At 42.4% G+C, this 26,051-nt stretch overlaps 1 protein-coding gene across 4 annotated transcripts in view; it reads left to right on the forward strand.

The window, feature by feature from the left end:
• LOC110487626 (angiopoietin-1) overlaps positions 1–14,303 on the forward strand; it is a 59,817-nt gene extending 45,514 nt beyond the window's left edge. For all 4 annotated transcript variants that reach the window (XM_036970923.1, XM_036970922.1, XM_036970925.1 and 1 more), the window contains exons 8-9: positions 8,103–8,233; positions 11,777–14,303. In XM_036970923.1, the coding sequence (XP_036826818.1) occupies positions 8,103–8,233; positions 11,777–11,940 (295 nt within the window). In that variant the 3' untranslated portion in view covers positions 11,941–14,303. The remainder of the gene's footprint in view (positions 1–8,102; positions 8,234–11,776) is intronic.
• Positions 14,304–26,051: the final 11,748 nt, after the last annotated feature.

Here is a 26,051-nt window from a genome sequence, read left to right on the forward strand (position 1 = left end):
ATGCTTTAATGTTGCATGTGAAGATTTAATGCAGCACCCTAGGCATTAAATAAAACAATCAATTCTGGATTTAAAAAAAATAAAACTATGTTAAAAAAGCTGTATGGGAGTTGCTAAACGTATGCACGGACACAAGTGAGGTTTACAGCTAAACGCTGTACGCCGAAATCCTCTCCGTTGGAGAAAAGCACTATATGTTTACTCTTCAACTGACTATTACATCTTTATTCAATATCCTTCCTCTCCAACCAGCCAAGTTCCCTAAATCCCGTGATTTCTCCATATGATAATGGTAAGATCCCTGGTGGAATCAGAAAATCCCTCAGATGTATTTGATGTAGGGATTTGGAGGAGGACTTGGCAACAGGGGGATTCTCTAGCTCGGCTGTGACCCCTCTGTCCTAGCCTCGCACTGAGATGGGATCACTGATACCCTTAACTCCTAGAGCTCAGTTTACTCATCCAACACTCATCCGCACTGCAGTCTGCCTGAGGCAGCAACGCTGAATGCTGTCTGTCTGTAAATCAAATGCTAAGGTAGCTGTGTTAAACGTTATGTTGTAAATATAAAATTCAAAGATCATTTAGGTGAGAGGCTGTAGTACTATTCTGATATTTTATTGCCCTTCCGTTGGGTTGCGGTTTAATGTTCTACTTGAAAGACATTAACAGGGCATGCATACAGTATTATCTACCTCAGTGATTACAGTCGGTGTCAACTTGGAAAGTAAAAAATGGTGAGTGTGTGTGCACATACGTGTGTGTCCATATATCCGTCTGTCTCCATGGTGTTATTTGACACCCAGCGGCAGGCGAGCGAATGGGCTACAGCCAGACACCTCTGGGTCGAAAGTGATCCATTGAGCATGGTGATTAACCTCTGCTATGAGCCAATCAGGCTGCGGTTTAGCAGGCTAATGACTGCCAGGTGTGCATCAACACGCACTGCCTGGACCTCAGCAGGTTTGGTTGTCTCCAACCTCCTTCTCAGACAGATAAAAGGAAGGAAGCCAGCAGGCTAGGTTGAACTGTGTCAGTCAAGAGTTGAAAGACGTCAATTTGAAAGACTGCCACGATTAGTGTTATGTTACACACATAAAAGGAGAGAGAAAAATACACCTAAACCAGTATGTAGTGTAGGATAATGGGCTTTAGAGTCATCAAAATGTATCAGTTGTAGTCAGCCAGAACATGTTATTTTTTCCCTCCAAATATTTAACATATTTTCCCAAGTTGACGCCATCTTTTGTACAGGCATACATACTGTATATAACAATAGTACACGTGGTCTCCCGAGTGTCGCAGCAGTCTAATGCACTGCACATTGCAGTGCTAGGGGCGTCACTACAGACCCGGGTTCGATCCCAGGCTGTGTCCCAGCCGGCTGCAACCGGAAGACCCATGAGGTGGTGCACAATTGACCCAGCGATGTCAGGTTAGGGGATGGTTTGGCCTGCCAGGATGTTCTTGTCCCATCGCGTTCTAGTGACTCCTTGTGGCGGGCCGGGTGCATGCATGCTGACTTCGGTCGCCAGTTGTGCAGTGTGTCCTCTGACACACTGGTGCTTCTGGGTGGTCCCGAAAGGGAGTTGCAGCAATGGGACAAGATGGTAACTACTAATTGGGGAGAAAAAGGGGTAAAAAATATGTTATGTTATGATGTGCTTCTCTGGAAAAATCCCTTCAGAATGTCAGTACTGCATAATAAAATATGACACATACTGTATGCTCTCATTGGCTGGCCTTCACTACATATCCATCACCAAACCCACTGGCACCAGGTCATCTATAAGTCTTTGCTAGGTAAAGCCCCGCCTTATCTCAGCTCACTGGTCACCATAGCAACACCCACCCGTAGCACGTGCTCCAGCAGGTATATTGTACTGGTCATCCCCAAAGGCAACACTTCCTTTGGCCGCCTTTCCTTCCAGTTCTCTGCTGCCAATGACTGGAACGAATTACAAAAATCTCTGAAGCTGTATCTCCCTCTCCATCTTTAAGCCTCAATTGTCAGAGCAGCTTACCAATTACTGTACCTGTACACAGCCAATCTGAAAATAGCACATACAACCAACTACCTCATCCCCATATTATTATTTACCCTCCCAGTATCTCTACTTGCATATCGTCATCTGCACATCTATCACTCCAGTATTAGGGCTAGGCGGGACAACTTCCTGTGAAACTGGAGGGTGCGCAATTCATATAAATAATCATTAAAATTATGGATATTAAACATTTCGGTACATACAAGTGTCTTGTATCGGTTGAAAGCTAAAATTATTGTTAATCTAACTGTACTATTCAATTTATAGTAGCTATTACAGCGAAAGCATGCCATGTGATTGTTTGAGGACGGCACCCCACATCAAAATATTTTTCCACCGGCACAGGTTTCATAAATTCACAAATAGCAATTAAATATTAACTTATTTTTTGAAAATCTTCCTCTGATTTGTCATCCAAAGGGTCCCAGCTATAACATGTAGTGTCGTTTTGTTAGATAAAATCATTTTTTATATCACAAAGTCAGTTTAGTTGGCGCCATTGATTTGAGTAATCCACTCGTTCAACGTGCAGAGAAATTAATTCGAAAATCTACCCCTAAACTTTGTTTCAACAAGTCAAAATACGTTTCTATTTACTCCTCCGATAGCCTAAAATGTAATCAAACTATAATGTTTCCTACGGAAAGAAGTATGTTCATTAGGAAACCGATTTTAGCAGGTGCGTCTTGTCTTCATGGCGCGCCCAAACACGAATTTCCAAGACTGTGTCCCTGTACTAAAACTGATGACAAAAGCTGAAAAAAAGGTGAAACTAAGTCTGGGATACATTTTTTGAATGGGGCATGCTTATTTAAGATGTTGAGGAAAGCACTTTTAAAGAGCAACCAGGCATCCTCTACTGACGGGATGAGGTCAATATCCTTCCAGGATACCCGGGCAAGGTTGAATAGAAAGGCCTGCTCGCTGAAGTGTTTTAGGAAGAGTTTGACAGTGATGAGGGGTAGTCGTTTGACCGCGGACCCATTACAGAAGCAGGCAATGAGGCAGTGATCACTGAGATCCTGGTTGAAGACAGCAGAGGTGTATTTGGAGGGCAAGTTTGTCAGGATGATATCTAAGAGGGTACCCATGGTTACGGATTTAGGGTTGTACCTGGTAGGTTCCTTGATAATTTGTGTGATATTGAGGGCTTCTAGCTTAGATTGTAGGACGGCCGGGGTGTTAAGCATATCCCAGTTTAGGTCACCTAACAGTACGAACTCTGAAGATAGATGGGGGGGCAATCAATTCACATATGGTGTCCAGGGCACAGCTGGGGCTGAGGGGGATCTATAACAAGCGGCACGGGTGAGAGGCTTGTTTCTGGAAAGGTGGATTTTTAAAAGTAGAAGCTTGAATTGTTTCGGCACAGACCTGGATTGTATGACAGAACTCTGCAGGCTATCTCTGCAGTAGATTGCAACTCCACTCCCTTTGGCAGTTCTATCTTCTCAGAAAATGTTGTAGTTGGGGATGGAAATTTCAGGATTTTTGGTGTCCTTCCTAAGCCATGATTCAGACATGGCTAGGACATCAGGGTTCGCGGAGTGTGCTAAAGCAGTGAATAAAACAAACTTAGGGAGGAGGCTTCTGATGTTAACATGCATGAAACTAAGGCTTTTACGGTTACAGAAGTCAACAAATGAGAGCGCCTGGGGAATGGGAGTGGTGCTGGGGGCTACAGGGCCTGGGTTAACTTCTACATCACCAGAAGAACAGAGGAGGAGGATAAGGGTACGGCTAAAGGCTATAAGAACTGGTCATCTAGTGCGTTCGGGACAAAGAGTATAAGGAGCAGATTTCTGGGCGTTGAAGAATAGATTCAAGGCATAATGTACAGACAAGGGTATGGTAGGATGTGAGTACAGTGGAGGTAAACCTAGGCATTGAGTGATGATGAGAGAAGTTTTGTCTCTAGAGCCAGCAGTTAAACACACTGCTACGCCATCTTGGAACACATCTGTGAAGTCTTGGAAATGGGCTGTGGCCCTGGCCTATCCACAGGTTGTTTAGCCGCAGTCTGACATGTCTCGCCCGTGTGGAGGGGAAAGACATATTTATGATGTTCTTTATTTTGCAGTGTTTGGGGAGGAATGCCGCCTCCTCTGAGCACCCCTGATGTATGGACCTCTATGGCACGCGTGACTTATAGCACTTTGGGGCTGTGTTTTTTCCCCCAGCTATAGTGGAAGTCTCTGTTAAATGTAACTGTCGCTGGTTGAGCCTTGGTGGTTTGATAGAGCCTTACAGATACAGGAACTCAATTACTGCTAGCTTCATTGCAGGCAGAAGGGTGAATTCAATCCAAACGTCTCTGTGAAATATGCTGCATGAATGCAGGTTTTAGGTAAGCCTAATGCAAGTGGTTGAAACAGAAGAGAAGTGAGATAGATTGCAGCAGTTCTATCTTGATGCAGCATGATGTAATTCAGCCTAGAATGAGCAAACTCTACGTACTTTGTAGGACCAATATGGCCTAGCTGTGAAGTGTTGTTCTGTGCTTCTAAACATGGTGTTGTAGTTTTGACTTTACACTAATGATAGAGTGTTGTCCTAATGCATTTCATCATGCATCTTGGAGTGGGCTTTAAAAGCATTGTTAAAGACTGCGGGCAGGTTGGTTCCGTGGACGAGTCGATGCATATCGTGCCATTTGGCGCAATAGAATACTCTATATGGTTCGGCAAGGATGTATTGACTATATTTTGTGAAAGCTTGGTTATTGTTGTCCCTTCAAGTTTCAAATGATCACTTAGTTTCATAAAACAACCATCCTCAACTGACCCCAATTTTGGTCACAAGGTAAAAAATCTGTAATTCTGCCCCTGAGCACGGCAGTTAACCCACTGTTCCCCGGGCGCCGAGGACGTGGATGTCGATTAAGGTAGCCCCCCCGCGCCTCTCTGATTCAGAGGGGTTGGGTTAAATGCGGGACACATTTCAGTTGAGTACATTCAGTTGGTCAACTGACTAGGTATCCCCCTTTCCCTTTGCAATACTCCAGAGTCCTTTCCTTATTGCGATTGAAATCAAAATCTGCAACAAAGTGGTAATAATGATGTGTAGTATTAATAATATTACCATTTGTATTCCTTTTGAATATATCCTAATATCCAACATCCGGCGATGAAAGAGCACTAACAAACCAGCATCCCCTTTAGACATTAGCAGAATGAGATGGCAGGACACCAACACTTCTTCCCTCAGGCTGTCATTGAGAAAGCCCAAATCAATCTCCCACAATCCAACATTGTGTTTATTAATGAGCCTTGGCCAATCTAATTTGCTCAAGAGCCAATCAGATCGGCTCGGTTGGTCCTCAGAGGCTTTAAGGGTCCCGCATCGGTTGCGCAGATGTTTGACACAAGAGATGAAATACAGCCTGTGACATGACACGCTAAACGTTTCTGCCGAGAAACAGAGACGGCAGAACAACTGCACTCACACAGGAAAACCGTCTCTTCCTCTTGAGCAAATTTGTTACTGCTGCCTCGGATCGCCCTACTTATCAGTTGAGCACATAATAGACACGACATGACAGGACGCAGATGTCAATTGGAGTTGGATTAGCTGGTAAACTGTCTGGTAAATACACAACTCACCCATTCAATACAGACCAAAATGATTTAAAGGTCAGACGAGTGTCATGCGGAGAATCCCTCTTCATGGCGTGTCTTGGCGATGTTTCTGTGTGCGGTCATAAGGCTGTGTAAATGTCTTCTAAATACACAGCCTGTGTCTGTTCTTTATCGGAGCAGTAGCAGGCTGCATCCTGGACTGTGTGGGCCAAGAATTAGCATAAGTTACACTGCCAGAAAATCAAGCTGCGTTTTGGGATATGAGAGGTATAGGCCCTACGGTAGAGTATCTGCAAGGACTTCTGTTGTCTTGAAGGGTCAGAGTCGTGCTTCGGCACGTGTCACAGATGAAGACTCACTACTTCCACCACACACACGCACACACACACTCAACTCCGACCCCCATAAAATGCACACTATTTCATCACCCCACTACCATGTCTAATTTCAACATGTTCAATTCATACGACCTTTCTTTGATTTCGATATAACCACTGATTAGAGCCATGACTTTCCACTACATAGTACAGTATTGGTTTAGTGGCTTAGTTGCATACCGAACAGTGACATAGTCACTTCTTTCACCTCTCTCTGTACAAATCATCCATCTACACACCTGTCTAAAGACTTGCTCCAAGAATACACATCACTGCCCGTTGCCTCCACTTCATGAATCTAACCAGAAACCACATAAGCTATATTGTCAGTCAGTCAACCACATTTTGAGGGGCAACGGAATTGATCTTTGCATTAATTTGTTGCACATAGATTTTGTAAGATATATTTTACCGCCCTTCAGTTTCATTGGGCATGATGTCTCTGGCTACACACTTTTCTTATCCACAACACTGCCACCAGTATTGCAGGTGAATACCCCCCCCCCCCCCCCCCCCCCCCAAAAAAAAGCACAGCCTATCCAACATTTCTCATAGGAAAAAACACAACTTGACCAAGACTTGTTACCCGCCTACTCCCCTGTCCATTCCAATTGACGCCAATGGATCTCAGGAAATGATTTTGCTCAACAGAATATGTTTCAGAGTGCAGAGCAGACACATTGGCAATGTCCTCTAACAGTGTTTATTGGCTCTGAGAGTCCATCTTTGGGGAGAGAAAGCTCTTAGGCATGTGATAATGTGGGTTAGAGAAGGGCAGGCCACAGAATGAGCTCCTAATGATGCAGGTCACAGCAGGATAGAGAAGACCCACAATACAGCATTTCTGCTCTCATACCAAGAGTGATTTTACAATTCGCAATGACAAACCCTCAAGTGTGTTTAGACACATATAGTTCCTATTCGTTTCCAGTTAAGGTGAACTGTCAGGGGCTGAGTGGCGAGAAAGATCGAGTCGGATCTGATAATGGTAGTCACGGAGTGGGTGGATCGATGAGGAAAACTCTGAGGTGTATGGATTGGAGTCATTGACTCTATTGGATCATTGAATCAATCGTCAGCAAGCTTCCAACGTTAGTCGATGTCAAGTATCCTAATGACGTCGTAGCACAAATCTGCATTTGAGATGCAAGAGTACGTTTTTCAATCACCTCCTCAATCAACACGGTCTTGTCTCCTTCCAATGCCAGTCACTCAACCTAAAAATAGAACACCACAAAACGCATTGTTCCGGGGACATGGCAGATGTCCGTAGATCAGCATGAGACAACAGCCCAACCCCGGCCACGGTGCCTCCAGACTGGGGCTCCGTCATGCTGGTCCCGCCCTCCCCATCCTGTATGTTGCCCACTGGTTAACTGCGTCTCTCACCAGTACATCTGGAGCCCTGGTTGATTTACAGGTTCCACATGTGCAGGTTAGACTGAGCCGCCCTGCAGACAGCAGGCCTGCCATACTGTAACATGCAGTGTCTTAGGGTTAATATGCTTTCTCTCCACAAAAATAACCTACTATACGGTAATAGTAATAGGCCTGTCATAGTAAGCGCAGGAGGCCTCTGTGATCATTCTGACAGAGAATACTGTATCAATATGTACTGTATGAACACAGGAGGGAAGACAGTGGGCATAGTGCATACACACAAGGAGGGACATTGTGCATCTGAGACATACAGGACTAGGACCAGTAGGAGAGTAACAGTATGTAGCCTACTTGATGGTACCTCAGTGGGCTGTACCTGGGTCAGCCCTTAATGACTTGGTCTTTGGTCTCTCTGCTCCTGTTATACTGTAAATGGCTGCTCTGAGCCCTGCAGGTGAAAAACGTATGTTCCAGACAACTCTGTCTACCCTTCTCCCTCTTTTCTCTAATGCGTTTATGTTGACTCAGGTGGAGAGACTGTTTGCAGAGCACATGCACACAGTCAGTCACTGCTGAAAATATAACTCTCTCAGGAGGTCTCTTACAGTTTGTTATGTCTTCTCTCCCTCTAAACCCCCTCTTCTATTCCGTCCTCCTCTTCCTGTATTCTTCTCCACTCTCCCTCCAATCCCCTTATTCTGTCCTCCTCCTCCTCTCAGACTGTTCCTGAAGAGTCACAGTGGGACAGCGGGCAGGCAGAGCAGTATGGTGATCCACGGGGCAGACTTCAGCACCAAGGACATGGACAATGACAACTGCATGTGCAAGTGTGCCCTCATGCTCACAGGGGGTAAGTACCAGTGTCCCCATAATGCACCACACTGCAGTGTTGAAAATATAGTTTACCAAGCTACCAATTACGTCACAATGGAAGGCGTTAAGCTACCCCTTAAAGTTACTTTGAAAAAGTAGTTTACTACATCCAAATGACTTAGGGATAAATAATAATATCTAAATCTGAAATGTCATAGACTACAAATTGAAAGAACAGGTCACTCTGGGGTCATATGTTAAGATAATGTGTAATTTAGCCTATTAAACACAAAAAAATGATGTTTCAAGTGAGAATTAGGCACGTCTGATGCCGAAAAAGAAAGACAATTCTTGCCTACTTCACCCATAATGCTCTATTTAGCAGTAGAGGCTGCTGAGAGGAGGACGGTTCATTATAATGGCTGGAACGGTGCGAATGGAATGGCATCAAACACCATGTGGCATCAAACACCATTCCACCGATTCCGCTCCAGCCATTACCAGGAGCCCGTTCTCCCCAATTAAGGTGCCACCAACCTCCTGTGCTATTTAGTGATCTGGCAAGGGAGACCCCATAATGCACCACACTGAGAGATGGTACAAGAAGAGTCCCCACAAACCACCACCTCATGGCAGAAAGGAAGATTCATCTTATACTGAACAACATCATAAATGCAACATGCAACAATTTCAACGATTTTACTAAGTTAGTTCATATAAGGAGATCAGTCAATTGAAATTAAATCATTACGCCCTAATCTATGGATTTTACATGACTGGGCAGTGAGTGAGTGGGTGAGTTTTTCCCCACAAAACGGCTTTATTGCAGACAGAAAGACTCAGTTTCATCAGCTGTCCAGGTGGCTGGTGTTAGACGATCCCACATGTGAAGAAGCCGGATGTGGAGGTCCTGGGCTTGGGTGGTTACCCGTGATCTGCGGTTGTGAGGCCAGTTGTCATTGTCCAGGCAGTTGGACGTACTGCCAAATTTTCGAATAGGACGTTGAAAGTGGCTTATAGTAGAGATATTAACATTAAATTCTCTGGCAACAGCTCTGGTGGACATTCCTGCAATCAGCATGCCAATTGCATGCTCCCTCACAGCTTGAGACATCTGTGGCATTGTGCTGTGTGACAAAACTGCACATTTTAGAGTGGCTTTTTACTGTCCCCAGCACAGGGTGCATCTGTGTAAAGATCATGCTGTTTAATCAGCTTCTTGATATGCCACACCTGTCTGGTGGATAGATTAACTTGGCAAAGGAGAAATGCTCACTAACAGGAATGTAAACAAATTTCCTGGATCTTTTATTTCAGCTCATGAAACATGGGACCAACACTTTGCATGTTGCATTTATATTTTTCTTAGTATAGTAATGCATCCTGGTCAATTGTGTAGAGAACTTGGTTCTACTTGGCCTAGCTCAAACCCTGACACTTGTTTGGGTTATTTTGGCACGGACCTGTGCATGTGGCATTGTACCACAGTACAGAGTAATGAGGCATGTGTGGAGCTTACTGCATCCTCTAACTTCTGCACCCACCACTCAACACAACAGCACATTAGGGGTTTCAAATGAGCACCACAAATGTCCATGAGCCGGGCACCAAGTGTCAGGGAGATTCAAAATGACTCTAATTCTCGGGCAATTGTATCCACTCCGATCTAAGGACCGCATATTTTCCTCATTCAACCATCCAGTCTCACAATCCAGCAGTGTGCTTAACAGGGCACTGACTTCAATTTTTTTTTAAACCATATTCACTGTAATAATATTTACATATTATCAGTGCAGTAGTAAGCGGTGGGGGAAATAGATGCATTGAGAAAAACATTAGTAGCCAAAGAGGAGAAAAAGATTAAGAAAGTAAAGTCAGTATGGCAATTACTTACATCAGAGGAGGTTGGTGGGAGGAGCTATAGGAGGACGGGCTCATTGTATGACTGGAATGGAATAAATTGAATAGTATCAAACACATACACCAAATGGAAACCACATGTTTGACTCCGTTCCATTAATTCCATTTCAGCCACTGAAATTAGCCCGTCCTCCTATAACTCCACTGACCTCCAGCCTCCACTGACCTACATACAGTGCATTCGGAAAGTATTCAGACCCTTTGGAACAGCCTTATTCTAAAATCGATTTACTCATCAATCTACACACAATACCCCATAATGACGCAAATGAAGCAAAAAAAGGCTTTTACACATTATTTTTTTTAAACGTAAATATTGCATTTACATAAGTATTCACCTCCCTGATCAAGGCTCTTCTCCCCGAAGGACAGTTCCTTCGACCTCGTGGCTTGGTTTTTGCTCTGACATGCACTGTCAACTATGGGATCTTATATAGACAGGTGTGTGCCTTTCCAAATCATGTCCAATCAATTGAGTTTACCACAGATGGACTGTAATCATGTTGTAGAAACATCACAAGGATGATCAATGGAAACTGGATGCACCTGAGCTCAATTCTGAGTCTCATAGCAAAGGGTCTGAATACTTATGTAAATAAGGTATTTCAGTTTTTAATTTTAAATACATTTGCAAAAATTTCGAAAAACCTGTTTTCCATTTGGCGTTATGGGGTATTGTGTGTAGATTGATGAGGATTTTTTTTGTATTTAATCCATTTTAGAATAAGGCTGTAACAAAATGTGGAAAGAGTCAAGGGGTCTGAATACTTGCCGAATGCACCGTACATACATACAGTACAAGCTCAGTCATACTGAACAGACTTAACTCAGGCCTACTGTATGTTCACTAGTGTATCTGAGGTGACAATGACAAAAGACTATCCGGTTCTGGAAACAGATCACCAACTGTTTCTAGCAGGGGCAGTTGTTTTTACAAGATAGTAAAAGCTTGGCCCTGGAAACACAAGTCACAGGGAACCAATGGGAAACCTTTATTAACGTGACACCCATGCTAAAGGCAAGGACAGCGGTACTAACTGTGGGACTCACTGGTAGGTCTTCTGTGAAATGCCACAGCCCAAACTGGCACTGGTATTTAGGCCTGAGGGGAAAGGCTATGCCCCAACCTCCGATTGACACGTCACACTAGCCACACGATGAAATGGAAAGATTTGTGTTGCTCATTTTCATGTGCTCTTTGGTGCTAGTAATGTATTTGGATAAAAAAGTATATGCAAAGGTTAAGCGAGAAGAAGAAAGGGGTGCAACAGCGTCATATGCAGGGAATGCAATTCTTACAAATGCCATGCACAACAGAGCCTATTTGAGCCCATTCACCTTTACCCTTTCTCGAAATACCATTGGGTGTAAACAGGTCCCAAAAGTGGTTAACAACAGGTATCGGCAACCCCTGTGTACCTACACCACCGTGACCAGATACCTTTGTGATTATGTCTGAACCGCTGCTATAGCTAGTGTTGGAGTTCACGTAGGCACACTGTCAAGGTTCAACATTACAGAACCAGAACAGAGAAATTCAATGTGAAGTTTACGGTCTTTCTTTTAGCGTTTCATACACACTAATGTCTGTTTTTGTCATAGGGGTTTAAAAACAATCGCATTCTCTCCCCCCTCCCCCCTCCGTTCTTGATCTGCCCAGGTTGGTGGTTCGACGCCTGCGGCCCGTCCAACCTCAACGGAATGTACTTCACCAAAGGGCAACACGTCGGGAAGCTAAATGGCATCAAGTGGCACTACTTTAAGGGTCCCAGCTACTCGCTACGAGCAACAACCATGATGATTCGACCACTGGACTTCTCATAGACATCAAGTGCATCTGAAATGGCACCCCTATTCTCTATGTAGTGCAATACCTGGTTCAAATTAGTGCACTATATAGGGAATAGGGTGCCATTTCAGATGCAGTGTTAGACCTTCTGCCCACGCTCTCTGTTAGACCACTGGGACAACTATATTGGGAGGAACGCGTCCTGCTTTACCCTGTTACTATCGTCTCACCATAACGACTTTGGAGTTTGTTACGGAGGTGAACTCTACACCACCTGGCTGTTGCTCGGTAACTATACTCCAGGTGTCGGCCTGGAAGTGTGGTTGGAGAGAAGAGGGCTTGTGGAACGAGAGGGGTCCCGTCCTATCACGTAGCTGAACTGCGACTGGTGAACTTGCTGCGGTTGGAGGACATACTTTAGCTTTGCTCTTTTTTATATTTGAGGCATCAACTCAAGTAGAGTTCAGCTCTCAGCTCTCACCCCAGGCCTGTGGACTACTGGACTCCTGTCCTTTTTGGGAACTAACTGCAACATGGCAGCTTTGTCTGTATGGGTAGACTACCCGTAGACTACATGAGAGACTGCATAGACTCTTTCAGACTACATGACTCCCTATGAACTCTGTGCATCTGGAATGTCCTCACAACCATACGGGAGATATATACATTTTTATAGAGGTGTGGCACAAAGACATTGGGACAGTGAACAATGTTTTGTATTTCATGCTTTTTATTCCTATATACCCTAATACATTTGGAATGACGTGATGTTTTTTTTGTGTTTTTTTTACATAAGCCTCTCTGGATCGTTTCTGGAGAGGAAAAACCACAAGCTCACAGCTTACAAGGTCACCTTCCATATAACATGTTGGTCTAATAAAAAAAGTATGGCTCAGTATACGGTTTTGCTGCCAGTTATATAGTTGTTGTCCTGACAGAGTGAAATGATTATCTTCAAAGTTCAAGATGCCATGTTATTATTGGATTTGGCCACGGATGGGGATTTATCTGCATTTGCTATTGGCTGACAAACAACCAATGGTTGCCAAGGCTCAATATTTGTTGATGTATTTGTTGATTCCTCATTTAAGTACGAAAAAGAACATACTGTAATGAAGTCAGGTTGCATGTAATATTAAGTCAACTGGTATAACTGTGTATGAGAAGGACAACATTATTTGTTATACCAAACCAATTGAAGGTAGTGTATATTATATCATACTTATCTTTATCTTATATTATCTGTATGATAATGGTCAGTTTCCCATCTCAAGTATTGTCATACATCTAGCCCCCTAAAATGTATATGGACATGGATGGTGTAATTCTAACTTTCCTGAGAGATTTGAAATCCTTTGGACATCAGATTTGGATTTTACATTTGAAAACACTATAGTATTGGGCAATAGCAAAGTCTAGATGATTTGGACCATTCCGACCACATATAAAGCCCTACCGAGAAATGGTGAGTGCTTGGATCGGCGCTATTAGAGTGAAATATAATAATCTACTCAACAAATGTGTTACCAATTTAAATGTTGGCCTAATTGATGTTATGCTGTCTACAATGACTCGATCCACAATCTCATACATGTTCCCTTCAAATGGTACTCCTCAGTTTGCTTTGCTTTTGCAATCCCATGGCTTTAAAAAGAGGAAGAGGTTATGTTATGGAGTGATCGCCTTTTTATGACTTCGGAGGTGCTGTAGGGGCCTTGACAGAAATGTGGCATGTCCATATTTTGAGCTCTATCCACTGACCAAAAGACACGTCCCGTTTTATAGGAAACGCCCCCACAACGTCCCTCGAATGTTTCTTTGCTCAGACAGACGACCGCACTGAACCCAATATCCAGACAGATCTGTCTCTTTCATCAATGCAGCTTAGAAACTGTCGTTTTAATAACGCTTAGCTGAGGCATAAAATGGATGATTCATTGAAGTGTAGTGTGTGTACTTGTATTGCATTTCTGCCAGCATGAAACAACAAGAAAGAATATACGGTTTAATATACGGTATTACTAAGGGTAGGCTGCATATACATGTTGAAGAAGGACAAATGGTATCTGGAACTCACTACTATGAAATTCCATGTTTATTAACATACTCAAATTGTATAATTTAATGAGTGCATATGTAAAATTACTTTCCTGAGGAAAGCTACTCCTTTTCGTTTTTGTTCCTCCAGAATCGCTGTGGTGTTTGAAGTTGAACATAAAATATACAAGTAATAATAATAACAGTTGAGAAACGTGCCTTAAATGATTCTGCTTTTACCTCATTAAACTGTCGATTTGCTATTTTATTTAAACTACATTTTTTTTGTAACAAGTTGTCAAAATGCCATGTTTTTGGACGAAATAAAAAAAGCATGTGATGCACTAATGTTTTCAATCTGGTTATGCATTGGGTGTTTTTTTTATGTACAATGTGTTGATTTTGAAACTGACCGCTTTTGGAGTCACAAGTCTCTCTCACCGCAAGTTCCTTTGACACATACACTCTCAGTTCCCACTGGGCACACACTGGTTGAATCACTGTTGTTTCAAAGTAATTTTTCAATGTATTGTGACATGTAATCAACGTGGAAAATACATTGGATTTGAAAAAAATTATCAACCAGCACTGTTTTCATCTATATTCAACCAGCATTGTAAAAGTTGAGATTAGGGTAATCGTCAATTTAAATACATTAACTTGTTACGTCGTTACGTCAATCTAATTTCAACATAACCATAAGAACTATGTATACGCATCACGACTCAGGATAAGACCCAGATACAGTCAGTTTGAATGTTTCACAGATGTTTATTGACCAAACAGGGGGCAGGCAAAAGACAGGTCAAGGGCAGGCAGAGGTCTGTAATCCAGGGCAGAGTCAGTAAGGTACAGAACGGCAGGCAGGCTCGGGGTCAGGGCAGTCAGAGGTCAGTAATCCAGGGCAGTGTCAGACAGGTACAGAACGGCAGGTGGAGCGATGGAATTCACACTTCTCTGCTTTCACAAAAAGCTGGTTCTCCAGGAGGCGTTGGAGAACCTGTCGGACGTTGAGCACGTGTTCTTGGGCGGAGTGGGAAAAACGAGGATGTCGTCGAGGTAGAAACAACAAATGTCGGTACATATATGTGTCTTATATTGGCTGAAATCTTCAATTCTTGTTAATATAACTGCACTGCCCAATTTACAGTAGCTATTACTGCGGAAAAATGCCATGCTATTGTTCGAGGAAAGCTCCTAACAACAAAATACTTTTTTCACCGCGATAGGTTTGATAAATTCACCTCTGAAGGTCAAATGTGTACTTACATTCTGAAATCTTGCTCTGGTTTATCATCCAAAGGGTCTCAGAGATAACATGAAGTGTGGTTTGGTTAGATAAAATAATTGTTCATATGCTAAAAAGGTCCATATAGCATGTACAATCGATTTTGTACTTCCACTTGTTCAATTTGCAAAGAAAGGAATCTGTGAAAATCTAACCCTAAACATTGTTTCAACCTGTCAAATCACATCCGTATGTATTCCTCAGAGATCCTAGAACGTAACCAGACTTCCCTATATCATTAGGAGTGTAGTATATCCTAGAGGACACCAAATTTGGTCAGAGAGTGACGCCTTCATGGCATGCCGATGATGCGGCCGGTCTTCATTTGATCGACTGTATCTTTGTCAAATAAACACCAATCGGGGTCAAACAAAGCTACCTAGATAGCCAATGAGCTGGGCTTTATGGGAGTATACCCCTGTATATGTCGCAGGTGATGTAGGTGCTAATGTAGGTGCTAACCTTTTACGACAGCATGCCTTTTTTTTCTTTTGGACAAAAATGATACGAATATTCAGAGTTATGAAGTTATGAAAACGGGTTGTTTTTGCAAATGTTGAACTTACATTATAGCTACTAATACTGGAAAAGCTAAATCCAAGTATACAGATTTGACGATATTCTTGCAGAAAAATGTAATATGAATGCAAATGTCTCCTTCAAATGTACCTGGGTGACTTCACACTAAATGTCATGTAGTTCGCTCATACTTCAAGTTATCCGTCTGAAACTTTGCACGTCCACTGCTGCCATCTTGTGGACATCATCGTAATTACAACCAGAGTGATGGCTAGAACTGGGACCTTTCTCTTGCATTTCAAAGATTGTGGTAGAAAAAAAACTGTGTTTTTTTCTTTGTATTTTCTTCTAACAGATCTATTGTGTTATATTCTTCTACATTCAATTCACATTTCAACAAACTTCAAAGTTTTTTCCTTTCAAATGGTACCAAGAATATGCATATCCTTGCTTCAGGGCCTGAGCTACAGGCAGTTAGATTTGGTATGTCATTTGAGGTAAAAATTGAAAAAAAAGGGGGCTATCCCTAAGAAGTTTTCATATTTAATAATTTCTGCCCTCCGAATACATACAGTAGGGCAAATCTGCTCTGTGAGTATATCTAATAATAATAATAATAATAATAGCTTTGTAAATAAGGATGCATTATGAAAGGAAAATGACATGCACATGAGATGGTGGTAATATTTTTCATTTTATAGACTATAATACATGGCATCCAGGTAAAGATAACTAAAACATTTCTTTATTCATTAAAGACTATCAGAAAGAATGTTGGTACTTATTTATTTTGATCCAAAGTTATGAATGAGTGAGTCACTCAGCTTTATGTAGGTGCCGAGGCTATATGAGTGCGCCATCAACTTGATTATTTAGCAGACTTGCTTATATTCAGTCAACACATATATCTTAAGAATATCATGGAATATAATTGAACATTTTCGTTTCTCTTAGAATGAAAACCTTAGTGTAACAACAGTTTTAGTAAGTAATATGCTACAGTCCAGTTACAGCTTCTTCTGACCAAGCAGAAACCAAAAAATAAGTGTATTTTTTCGGGTGTGACTGCAGGACAGAGGAATAGCAATTCTTACACTATTATTATAAATTCAATCACATTCTTCGTCCTCATCATTCAGTTCATTGAAATGTTGAAGTTGTGCACAATTATCAGTTTCTATTTGGTTTATATCGCCCATTCATTGTCAGGTAGAGAGAGACACATTAGGTCTTAGGACCCAAAAGCAAAATCAGTTCTCTAACTCCCCCTTGGAGTGGTCTAGAGCAATGAAGCAGTGACGCAGGTTAACATACTAAACCACAAAAGTCCTGTAAGATGCGTACACTTTCAGAGTTACAGTTACTTCATTATACCACCCTTAATGACATCACAAAATAATAAATCATATGACAGGATTATTCTTTAGATCCCCACAGACCATTCTTAATATTCCTATCTTATGAATATTGTGCCAAATTTCATTCTTTGGCCGTTAGAGTTCTTGGCGGGAAAGGTCTTCTGTAGACAAAGGGATTTCTTTCCCAATACTGCAGGGCAAGAAAGAGAAACATGAGTTGCTTGTGGGCGATGAGACACAATTGGCCCGGATGACGCTGGGCCAATTGTGCACCACCCCTTGGGTCTCCCGGTCGTGGCCAGCTGCGACAGAGCATGGAGTCAAACCAGGATCTCTAGTGGCACAGCTAGCACTTAGTTGCAGTGCCTTAGACCACTGCACCACTCAGGAGGCCCAACAGTTCCATTTCACACCATGCTGATCATATAAATCATTTATTATAACTTACTGGTTTCTGGCAGTTATTTATCCAGAGAAAGTGGAGTGGGTTCCCACCATTCAACTCTACTCTACACCTGATAAAGGGCCCTAGACCCCTGTCTTCTACTTTATCTACTTTAGCAACCCATTTTCTCTGCCAGACTACGACCAGAAACACCCCTCTGATATTGCCCTACGCTGGGAACCTGATGGAAAGAGGAAGCTAGGATGCTAGAAAGCGACATAGAGAAGGAGATGGCCTGACCTGGGGAACATTCACCAAGAAGGCTGCAGACCAGATAAAGAGGCACTTTCTTGTGGAAGCCTTATGTGCCTCAAGGCATGAAGAGGATTAAGTAAGTAAGCTCTGCAGTGCATATTCTCTTCACTACGACTACACACAATACCCCATAATCCCAAAGTGAAAAAATGTTTTTAGACATTTTAGCAAACTTATGGAAAATTAAATACAGAAATATATAATTTACAAAAGTATTCACACCTCCTTGCTATGATGCTCTAAATTGAGGTCAGATGCATTCAATTTCCTTTGATCATCCTTGAGATACAACTTAATTAGAGTCCAACTGTTGTCAATTACATTGTTTGAACATGATTTAGAAAGAAACACACCTGTTTGATATAATATCCTACAGTTGACAGTGCACGTTAGAGCAGAAACTATACCATGAAGTTCAAGGAACCGTCCGTAGATCTCCGAGATAGAATTGTGATGAGGCATATATCTGGGGAAGGATAATAAACCATTTCTAGAGTGTTGAAAGATTTAAAGAGCACAGTGTTCTCCATCATTGGGAAATGTTTAAAAAAAAAAGATTTAACTATCCAGCCTCTGCCTAGAGTTGGCCGTCCAACCAAACTGTGCAACCGGGCAAGAAGGACCTTGCTCAGGGAGGTGACCAAGAAGCCAATGACCACTCTGACAAAACTACATAGTTCCATGGCACTTCACCAATCTGGGCTTCATGGGAGAGTGGACAGACAGAAGCCACTCCTGAGAAAAAGGCACATGAGAGCACACCAATTTGCAAAAAGGCATGTGAAAGACTGAGAGCATAGGCAAAATATTATGTGGTCTGACTCTTTGGCCTGAATGCAAAGCGCTATGTAGGGAGAAAACCAGGCACAGGTCATCATCTGTCTAACATCCTCCCTACCATGAAGCACAGTGGTGACAGCATCATGCTATGGGGATGCTTTTCAGCAGCGGGGTCTGGGAGACTGGTAAGGAGAGAGGGGGAAATGAATGGCGCAAAATACAGGCAAATCCTTGATGAGATCCTGCTTCAGAGTGCACACAACCTTATACTGGGATGAAGATTTACGTTCCAACAGGACACAATGACCCCAAGCATACAGCCAAAGCAAGGCTGCAATGGCTTCAGAACAAGAAAATCGTTGAGTGGCCAAGCCAAAGCCCAGATCTGAATCACATTTAAAATCTGTGGAAAGACTGCTGTACACCATCGCTCCACATCTAACTTAAGAGCTTGATCAAATCTGCAAGGAAGAATGTTTTTTTTTTTAAATCCACAAATCCAGATGTGCAAAGCTGATACAGACATTCCCAAGATGACTCTGTAACCACCGCTAAAGGTTCTACTACACAGTATTGACTCAGAGGTGTGAATAATTGCGAAAATGAGATCCTTCTGCATTTCAATTTTGAGTAAATGTGCAAACATTTCTAAAAACATGTTTTCACTTTGTCATTATGGGGTATTGTGTGCAGATGGTTGACAATTTGTATTTACTTAATCTATTTTGACTTCAGGCTATAATAAAAAGGTAGAATAAGGGGTATGAATACTTTCGGAAGGCACCGTACGTACCCTGCTTAGCTTTGGAAACAAGCTGTGTTTGTTTCAGCTGAGCTATCACGTAAACACATTTAGACTTTGATCAGCTTCCACGATCATTTGTGTAGACTCCTAACTTTTCTTACACAAGCTGTATGTGAAAGTAAATTCGTAATGAAGCTATGTTTATGTAGGCTACATTAACATCTGATTTGCCCAACAAATGATACCATCATCTCAACGTGTAGCTAGGTATACTTTAACTCATCCACGGTTGGTTGGGTCTTTGGAAGATTAGAAGTAGTTACAATTATCTCTATAAATAGGATGCCAAATTCATGATGCCCTAAAGTATGTGGACAACCCTTCAAAATGTTGAAGCACTGCCTCTAGAAGCAACGTCAGCGCAAGAGTGGTTCATCGGGAGCATCATGAAATGTGTTTCCATGGCCGAGCAGCTACACACAAGCCTCAGATCACCATGTGCAATGCCAAGCGTTGGCTGGAGTGGTGAAAAGCTTGTGGCCATTGGACTCTGGAGCAGTGGAAACATGTTCTCTGGAGTGATGAATCACGCAAAGGGGGGACCAACTCCATATTAATGCCCATGATTTGAGATACTTTTTGTCATGTAGGGTATTATAAATATACTTTACCTTTGGAAATTGTCTTGTATATGAAGGATGGTTGGTCATTTCAAATGTAATCTACAAGTTATTAATATGTTCAAGTCACACCTCCATTTCAACCAAAAATCTACTTTGAAGAATAGGACTAAATCATATCAAACTTTATTTGAAGTTTAATTTGATTGTACTTTTCTTCAACTTAGGTTTTTGGTTGAGATGGAGATGTGTACTGTATATAAAGGCACAGGCCCAGAGGCAGACACGGGAGGCAGATGGTTCGAGTCTCTGATATTTATTATAATCCAAGGGGCAGGCAAGAGAATGGTCATGGACAGGCAAAAGATCATAAACATTTTCAGGAGGTAAAGAGTGGCGGGCAGTCTCGAGGTCAGGGCAGGCAGTATGACCAGGCAGGCGGGTTGAGTCAAGGCAGGCAAGGGTCAAAACCAGGAGGACTATCAAAAACAATATATGAGAAATCCACACTGGTTGACTTGACAAGACAAGCTGAACTGGCAACAAGCAAACAGGGAACACCATAATAAATACCCAGGGACTAATGGGGAAAATGGGTGACACCTGGAGGTGGGTGGAGACACAAAGACAGGTGAAACAGATAAGGGCGTGACAGTGAAACCAACATATCAGTCATCAATTTGAAGACAAACTGAATATTGAATTGTGAACGCAACCAAATATCAACATTTGAAGGAGCTGTATCTTCTGTTTAGATAATATACACAGTTGAGGCCGAAAGTTTACATACACTTAGGTTGGAGTAATGAAAACTTGTTTTTCAACCACTCTGCAAATTTCTTGCTAACAAACTATAGTTTTGGCAAGTCGGTTTGGACATCTACTTTGTGCAAGCCACAAGTGCTTTTTCCAACAATTGTTAACAGACAGATTATTTCACTTATAATTCACTGTATCACAATTCCAGTGGGTCAGAAGTTTACATACACTAAGTTGACTGTGCCTTTAAACAGCTTGAACAATTCCAGATAATGATGTCATGGCTTTAGAAGCTTCTGATAAGCTAATTGACATCATTTGAGTCAATCGGAGGTGTACCTGTGGATGTATTTCAAGGCCTACCTTCTAACTCAGTGCCTCTTTGCTTGACATCATGGGAAGATCCAAAGAAATCAGCCAAGTCCTCAGGAAAAAAATGGTATGCCTCCACAAGTCTGGATCATCCTTGGAAGCAATTTCCAAACACCTGAAGTTACCGCGTTCATCTGTACAAACAATAGTACGCAAGTATAAACACAATGGGACCACGCGGCCATCACACCGCTCAGGAAGGAGACGCTTTCTTTCTCCTAGAGATGAACATACTTTGGTGCAAAAAGTGCAAATCAATCCCAGATCAACAGCAAAGGACCTTGTGAAGATGCTGGAGGAAACAGGTACAAAAGTATCTATAATCACCGTTAAACGAGTCATATATAGACATAACCTGAAAGGCAGCTTAGCAAGGAAGAAGCCACTGCTCCAAAACCGCCATAAAAAAGCCAGTCTATGGTTTTGCAACTGCACATGGGGACAAGGATCGTACTTTTTGGAGAAATGTCCTCTGGTCTGATGAAACAAAATAGAACTGTTAGGCTACAATGACCATCGTTATGTTTGGAGGAAGAAGGGGGATGCTTGGCAAGCCGAAGAACACCATCCCAACCGTGAAGCACGGGGGTGGCAGCATCATGTTGTGGGGGTGTTTTGCTGCAGGAGGGACTGGTGCATTTCACAAAATAGATGGCATCATGAGGGTGGAAAATTATGTAGATATATTGAAGCAACATCTCAAGACATCAGTCAGAAAGTTAAAGCTTGGTCGCAAATAGGTCTTAGAAATGGACAATGACAATGTTTTGTTCTATAATGTCCCTCTTTATGTCCGATAACCTCCGTTTTGTTGGTGCGTTTTGTTTAGCAATCCATTGGAATAAAGCGTGGTCACAAAGGACAGACGAAAAATCAAAAGAGTACCATAAAGGTTCGAAACATGTCAAACAATGTTTAAAATCAATCCTCAGGTAGTTTGTTTCATAAATAATCAATAATATTTCAACCAGACAAAAGCTTCTTCAATAGAAAAGGAGAAACAAGAAAGGTGTGCTCCCGGTCACGCGCTGGACTCATGTCTGTAAATTTCCACTGTCCCCTCATTGAAAGTGCTGTATCTCCCTCATTTTTCAGAGTAAAAGTCTGAAACAATGCCTAAAGACTGGCCACATGTAAGGGAAGCCATAGAGATTGTGAACTGGATCCTAAGTGTTTGTATGGTGGATAGGCTTTCAATGGAAAAACAGTCATTTCAAAATAAAAGCACTCCCTGGATGGATTTTCCTCAGGTTTTCGCCTGCCATATCAGTTCTGTTATACTCACAGACATTATTTTAACAGTTTTGGAAACGAGTGTTTTCTATCAAAATCTACCAATGATATGCATATCCTAGCTTCTGGGCCTGAGTAGCAGGAAGTTTACTTTGGGCACGCTTTTCATCCAAAATTCCGAATGCTGCCCCCAGTGAAGTTAAGGACAACACAATTAAGGTATTGGAGTGGCCATCACAAACCCTGACCTCAATCCCATAAAGAATTTGTGGGCTGAACTGAAAAAGCATGTGCGAGCAAGGAGGCCTACAAACCTGACTCAGTTACACCAACTCTGTCAGGAGGAATGGGCTAAAACTCACCCAACGTATTGTGGGAAGCCTGTTGAAGGCTACCCAAAACATTTGACCCAAGTTAAACAATTTAAAGGCAATGCTACCAAATACTAATTGAGTGTATGTAAACTTCTGACCCACTGGGAATGTGATGAAAGAAATAAAGGCTGAAATAAATAATTCTCTCTACTATTATTCTGACATTTCACATTCTCAAAATAAAATGGTGATCCTAACTGACCTAAGACAGGGAATTTTTACTCGGATTAAATGTCAGGATTTGTGAAAAACTGAGTTTAAATGTATTTGGTTAAGGTGTGAAACTTCCGACTTCAACTGTATACTGTACAATGTGAATAATATATAATATATAAGTCAATATCCAAAGGCAAAAGTGTGTTATTAGTATCATGAATTTGGCATATTTATAGGGCTAATGGTTACTTCTAAACGTCCAAAGATCCTATGAACCATGGATAAATTATAGTTGAAACGATGATGTTGATTCAAGCGTACCATTTTCCTATCAACATTGAAACAAGGTCAAATAAAATATGTTTAATCAAATATGAAGTTCAACATAATTATGTTTTTACGCAGAATTTTCAACACAATTTAAATGTATACATAGTTCTGAGGATTATGTTGAAATTTGATTGATGTAACAATGTGTTAGTCAGATTAAGTCAAAGTATTTAAATTAAAGTTTTACCCTAATTTGAATATTTACAACGTTGGTTGAAATGAGATGGAAACAGTACAGGTTGATTACTTTTTTCAAATCCAATGTAATTTTCACGTTGATTCCATGGCACAATACGTTGACAAATTACATTGAAACAACTTTTGTTTAAACCAGTGTTTGCGCAGTAGGGTCCTACATTTCTACAAAAAGAGGCAATTTGCCATTCTCTCTTATGACAGTACCTTGGTCTTCCACACCAAGTCAAATAGAGGAGAAACACGGAGGAGAGAGACATGAGCGAGTCCTCCTACAGGACGTTTAGGCAAATGGTGCTGAGATTATGAGGACCCATAGGTGCGGGGCAGCTGCCTTTGTCTTCACCTCAACTCGGCCCCTCTATGCGCTGCTGTCTGCAATGACAGATGGCAGAGGTGTCAAACGATGCTGTCGGGCCCTCTGGTGTATCTTCATAGTAGACATTCCTGGGGCCTAATCAGAGGTTAAACAAATTACGTCTGCCTGCAAACTGCTGCTTATCCCTCAGCTCCTGCGCTGACCTGACAGCCCTTACTGGAATGTCCACAACACAGGGGCTAGGGTGGAGGGGGAGAAGGGTTCCAGAAATACAATGAACAGGAGCATTAGGGTCGGCAGCGCCGGTGGCGTACTTCACACCAATAGTGTCTTGTGAGTGACTCCCTCCACTATAGGATGGGAGATGAATGATGGGGACTCATTCCACTGTGCAGGAGGCATGGATATTTTCTTCGTTCCGCTTTTCCATTGCAAAAGTAGGATGTTGATGTCTTCAGAAGTAGACAGAAGTCCAACTAGGGGCTCACATGTTCAGGATGTTAGTGGAAGTTAAGTCTGACTCTAGGCCCCTCCTAAGCCCTCCCCACCTCCTGCCTCCATGGCCTGTTGGCTGTGCTGAAGACAGATCATTTCCTGTTTGCTGAAGGGGGGCCTGGGCTGCAGACGGTGCTGGGTGCAGGCCAAATCTGATAAGAGGAAAGACAGTACCTGCAGTGTCAACACAAAAGAGCCATCTCAACCCCCTGAGACCACCTACTCACACGGAGAATATGAAAACTAAGGGGAAAGCGGACATGCTTGTGTCTTTATGAAAACAGAATGTGTCCTTTGGCCCCCTCATTAACTTTTTAGATGTAAAAAGTCCTGCTAACTTCCGACTTAGATTTAGAAGAGTATTAGAATGGATATTTCCTTGAAGGAAAAAAAAAACGGAAAAGTTATGATGTTCAGAATACTAAGAGCCACTGGGGTTTGGAAAGCAAATTTATTTTGAGATGGTTACAGAAGTTTAGAGTACTTTGCTGTCATAACTGTCAAAACAAATGTAGCCACTGGCTGTTGTTACCTGCTTAGGAATAGCCTAGGCCTACATAAATTATGTGTTCACCAGTACGTTCTACGGTTTTCCCTGAAGAACCCTTATCGGTTCCAGGTTCAAACCCTTTTTGGTACTTTAAGGTTTCCAAAAAGGGTTCTACCTGGAAACAAAAAAGGTTTCTACTACAGGGTCAGCCCGATAACCCTTTTTTCTAAGAGTATACCTTTGGTGTAACAGTTAAATTCATTACTGTTGAATCAATCATCTGGTGAAATGAAGTTAAGATGATGACTTCCTTATCCAAATGGGGAAATGTTGTGTGTTCCTCTGTGCATACATAAAAACAAAATCAAAGATAGACAAAGGATGTATGGAGCTCTAGCACCCTGACTAATGGTAAGATGAATCAGTCTGAATAACCTTGGAGAACTTGAACCAGGTCTGGCATGCTAGCCAGTTGGATACAACAGTTGGGTTCCTTCGTGGATGAAGGGTGTGAATAACAGCTGTTTACTTTCTTGGGGGAAATCACATTTTGCTTTAAACAATTGTAAGGTGTGCGTACTGACGGTAGAGAAGTCAGGCGCAGGAGATCAAAGGTTGTGTTACAACAGCGCAGTTTAATTATAAAAATCACAGTGAACAAAACCCATATATACAATGGGACAACAACAAAAAACAGACAGAACGTGCACAAGCACTTACAATAAACAATACCGGACAAGGACATGTGGGGAACAGAGGGTTAAATACACAACATGTCATTTATGGAATTGAAACCAGGTGTGTGGGAAGACAAGACAAAACAAATGGAAAAATGAAAGGTGGATCGCGATGGCTAGAAGATCGGTGACGTCGACCGTAGAACGTCGCCCGAACAAGGAGAGGAACCGACTTCGGAGGAAGTCATGACAGTACCCACCTCTTGGTGCGCAGCTCCAGAAGCGCGACGACACCGACCTCGGGGACGACCCGGAGGGCGAGGCGCAGGGCAAGCCGGACGAAGACGGTGGAACTCCTGCAGCATTAAAGGGTCCAACACGTCCTCGACCGGAACCCAGCACCTCTCCTCCGGACCGTACCCCTCCCACTCCACGAGATACTGAAGGCCCCTCGCCCGACGCCTCAAATCCAGTATGGAGCGAACGGAGTACGCCAGGGCCCCCCCGATGTCCAGAACTGGCAGAGGAACCTCGTGCACCTCAGACTCCTAGAGCGGGACAGCCACCACTGGCCTGAGGAGAGACACATGGAACGAGGGGTTAATATGGTAAGCGGGGGGAAGCTGGAACCTATAACAAACATCGTTCACTCTCCTTGGGACTTTAAATGGCCCCACAAACCATGAACCCAGCTTCCGG

The sequence above is a fragment of the Oncorhynchus mykiss genome, chromosome 32, assembly GCF_013265735.2.
Source record: "Oncorhynchus mykiss isolate Arlee chromosome 32, USDA_OmykA_1.1, whole genome shotgun sequence".
In the NCBI taxonomy this organism is placed as follows: domain Eukaryota; kingdom Metazoa; phylum Chordata; class Actinopteri; order Salmoniformes; family Salmonidae; genus Oncorhynchus; species Oncorhynchus mykiss.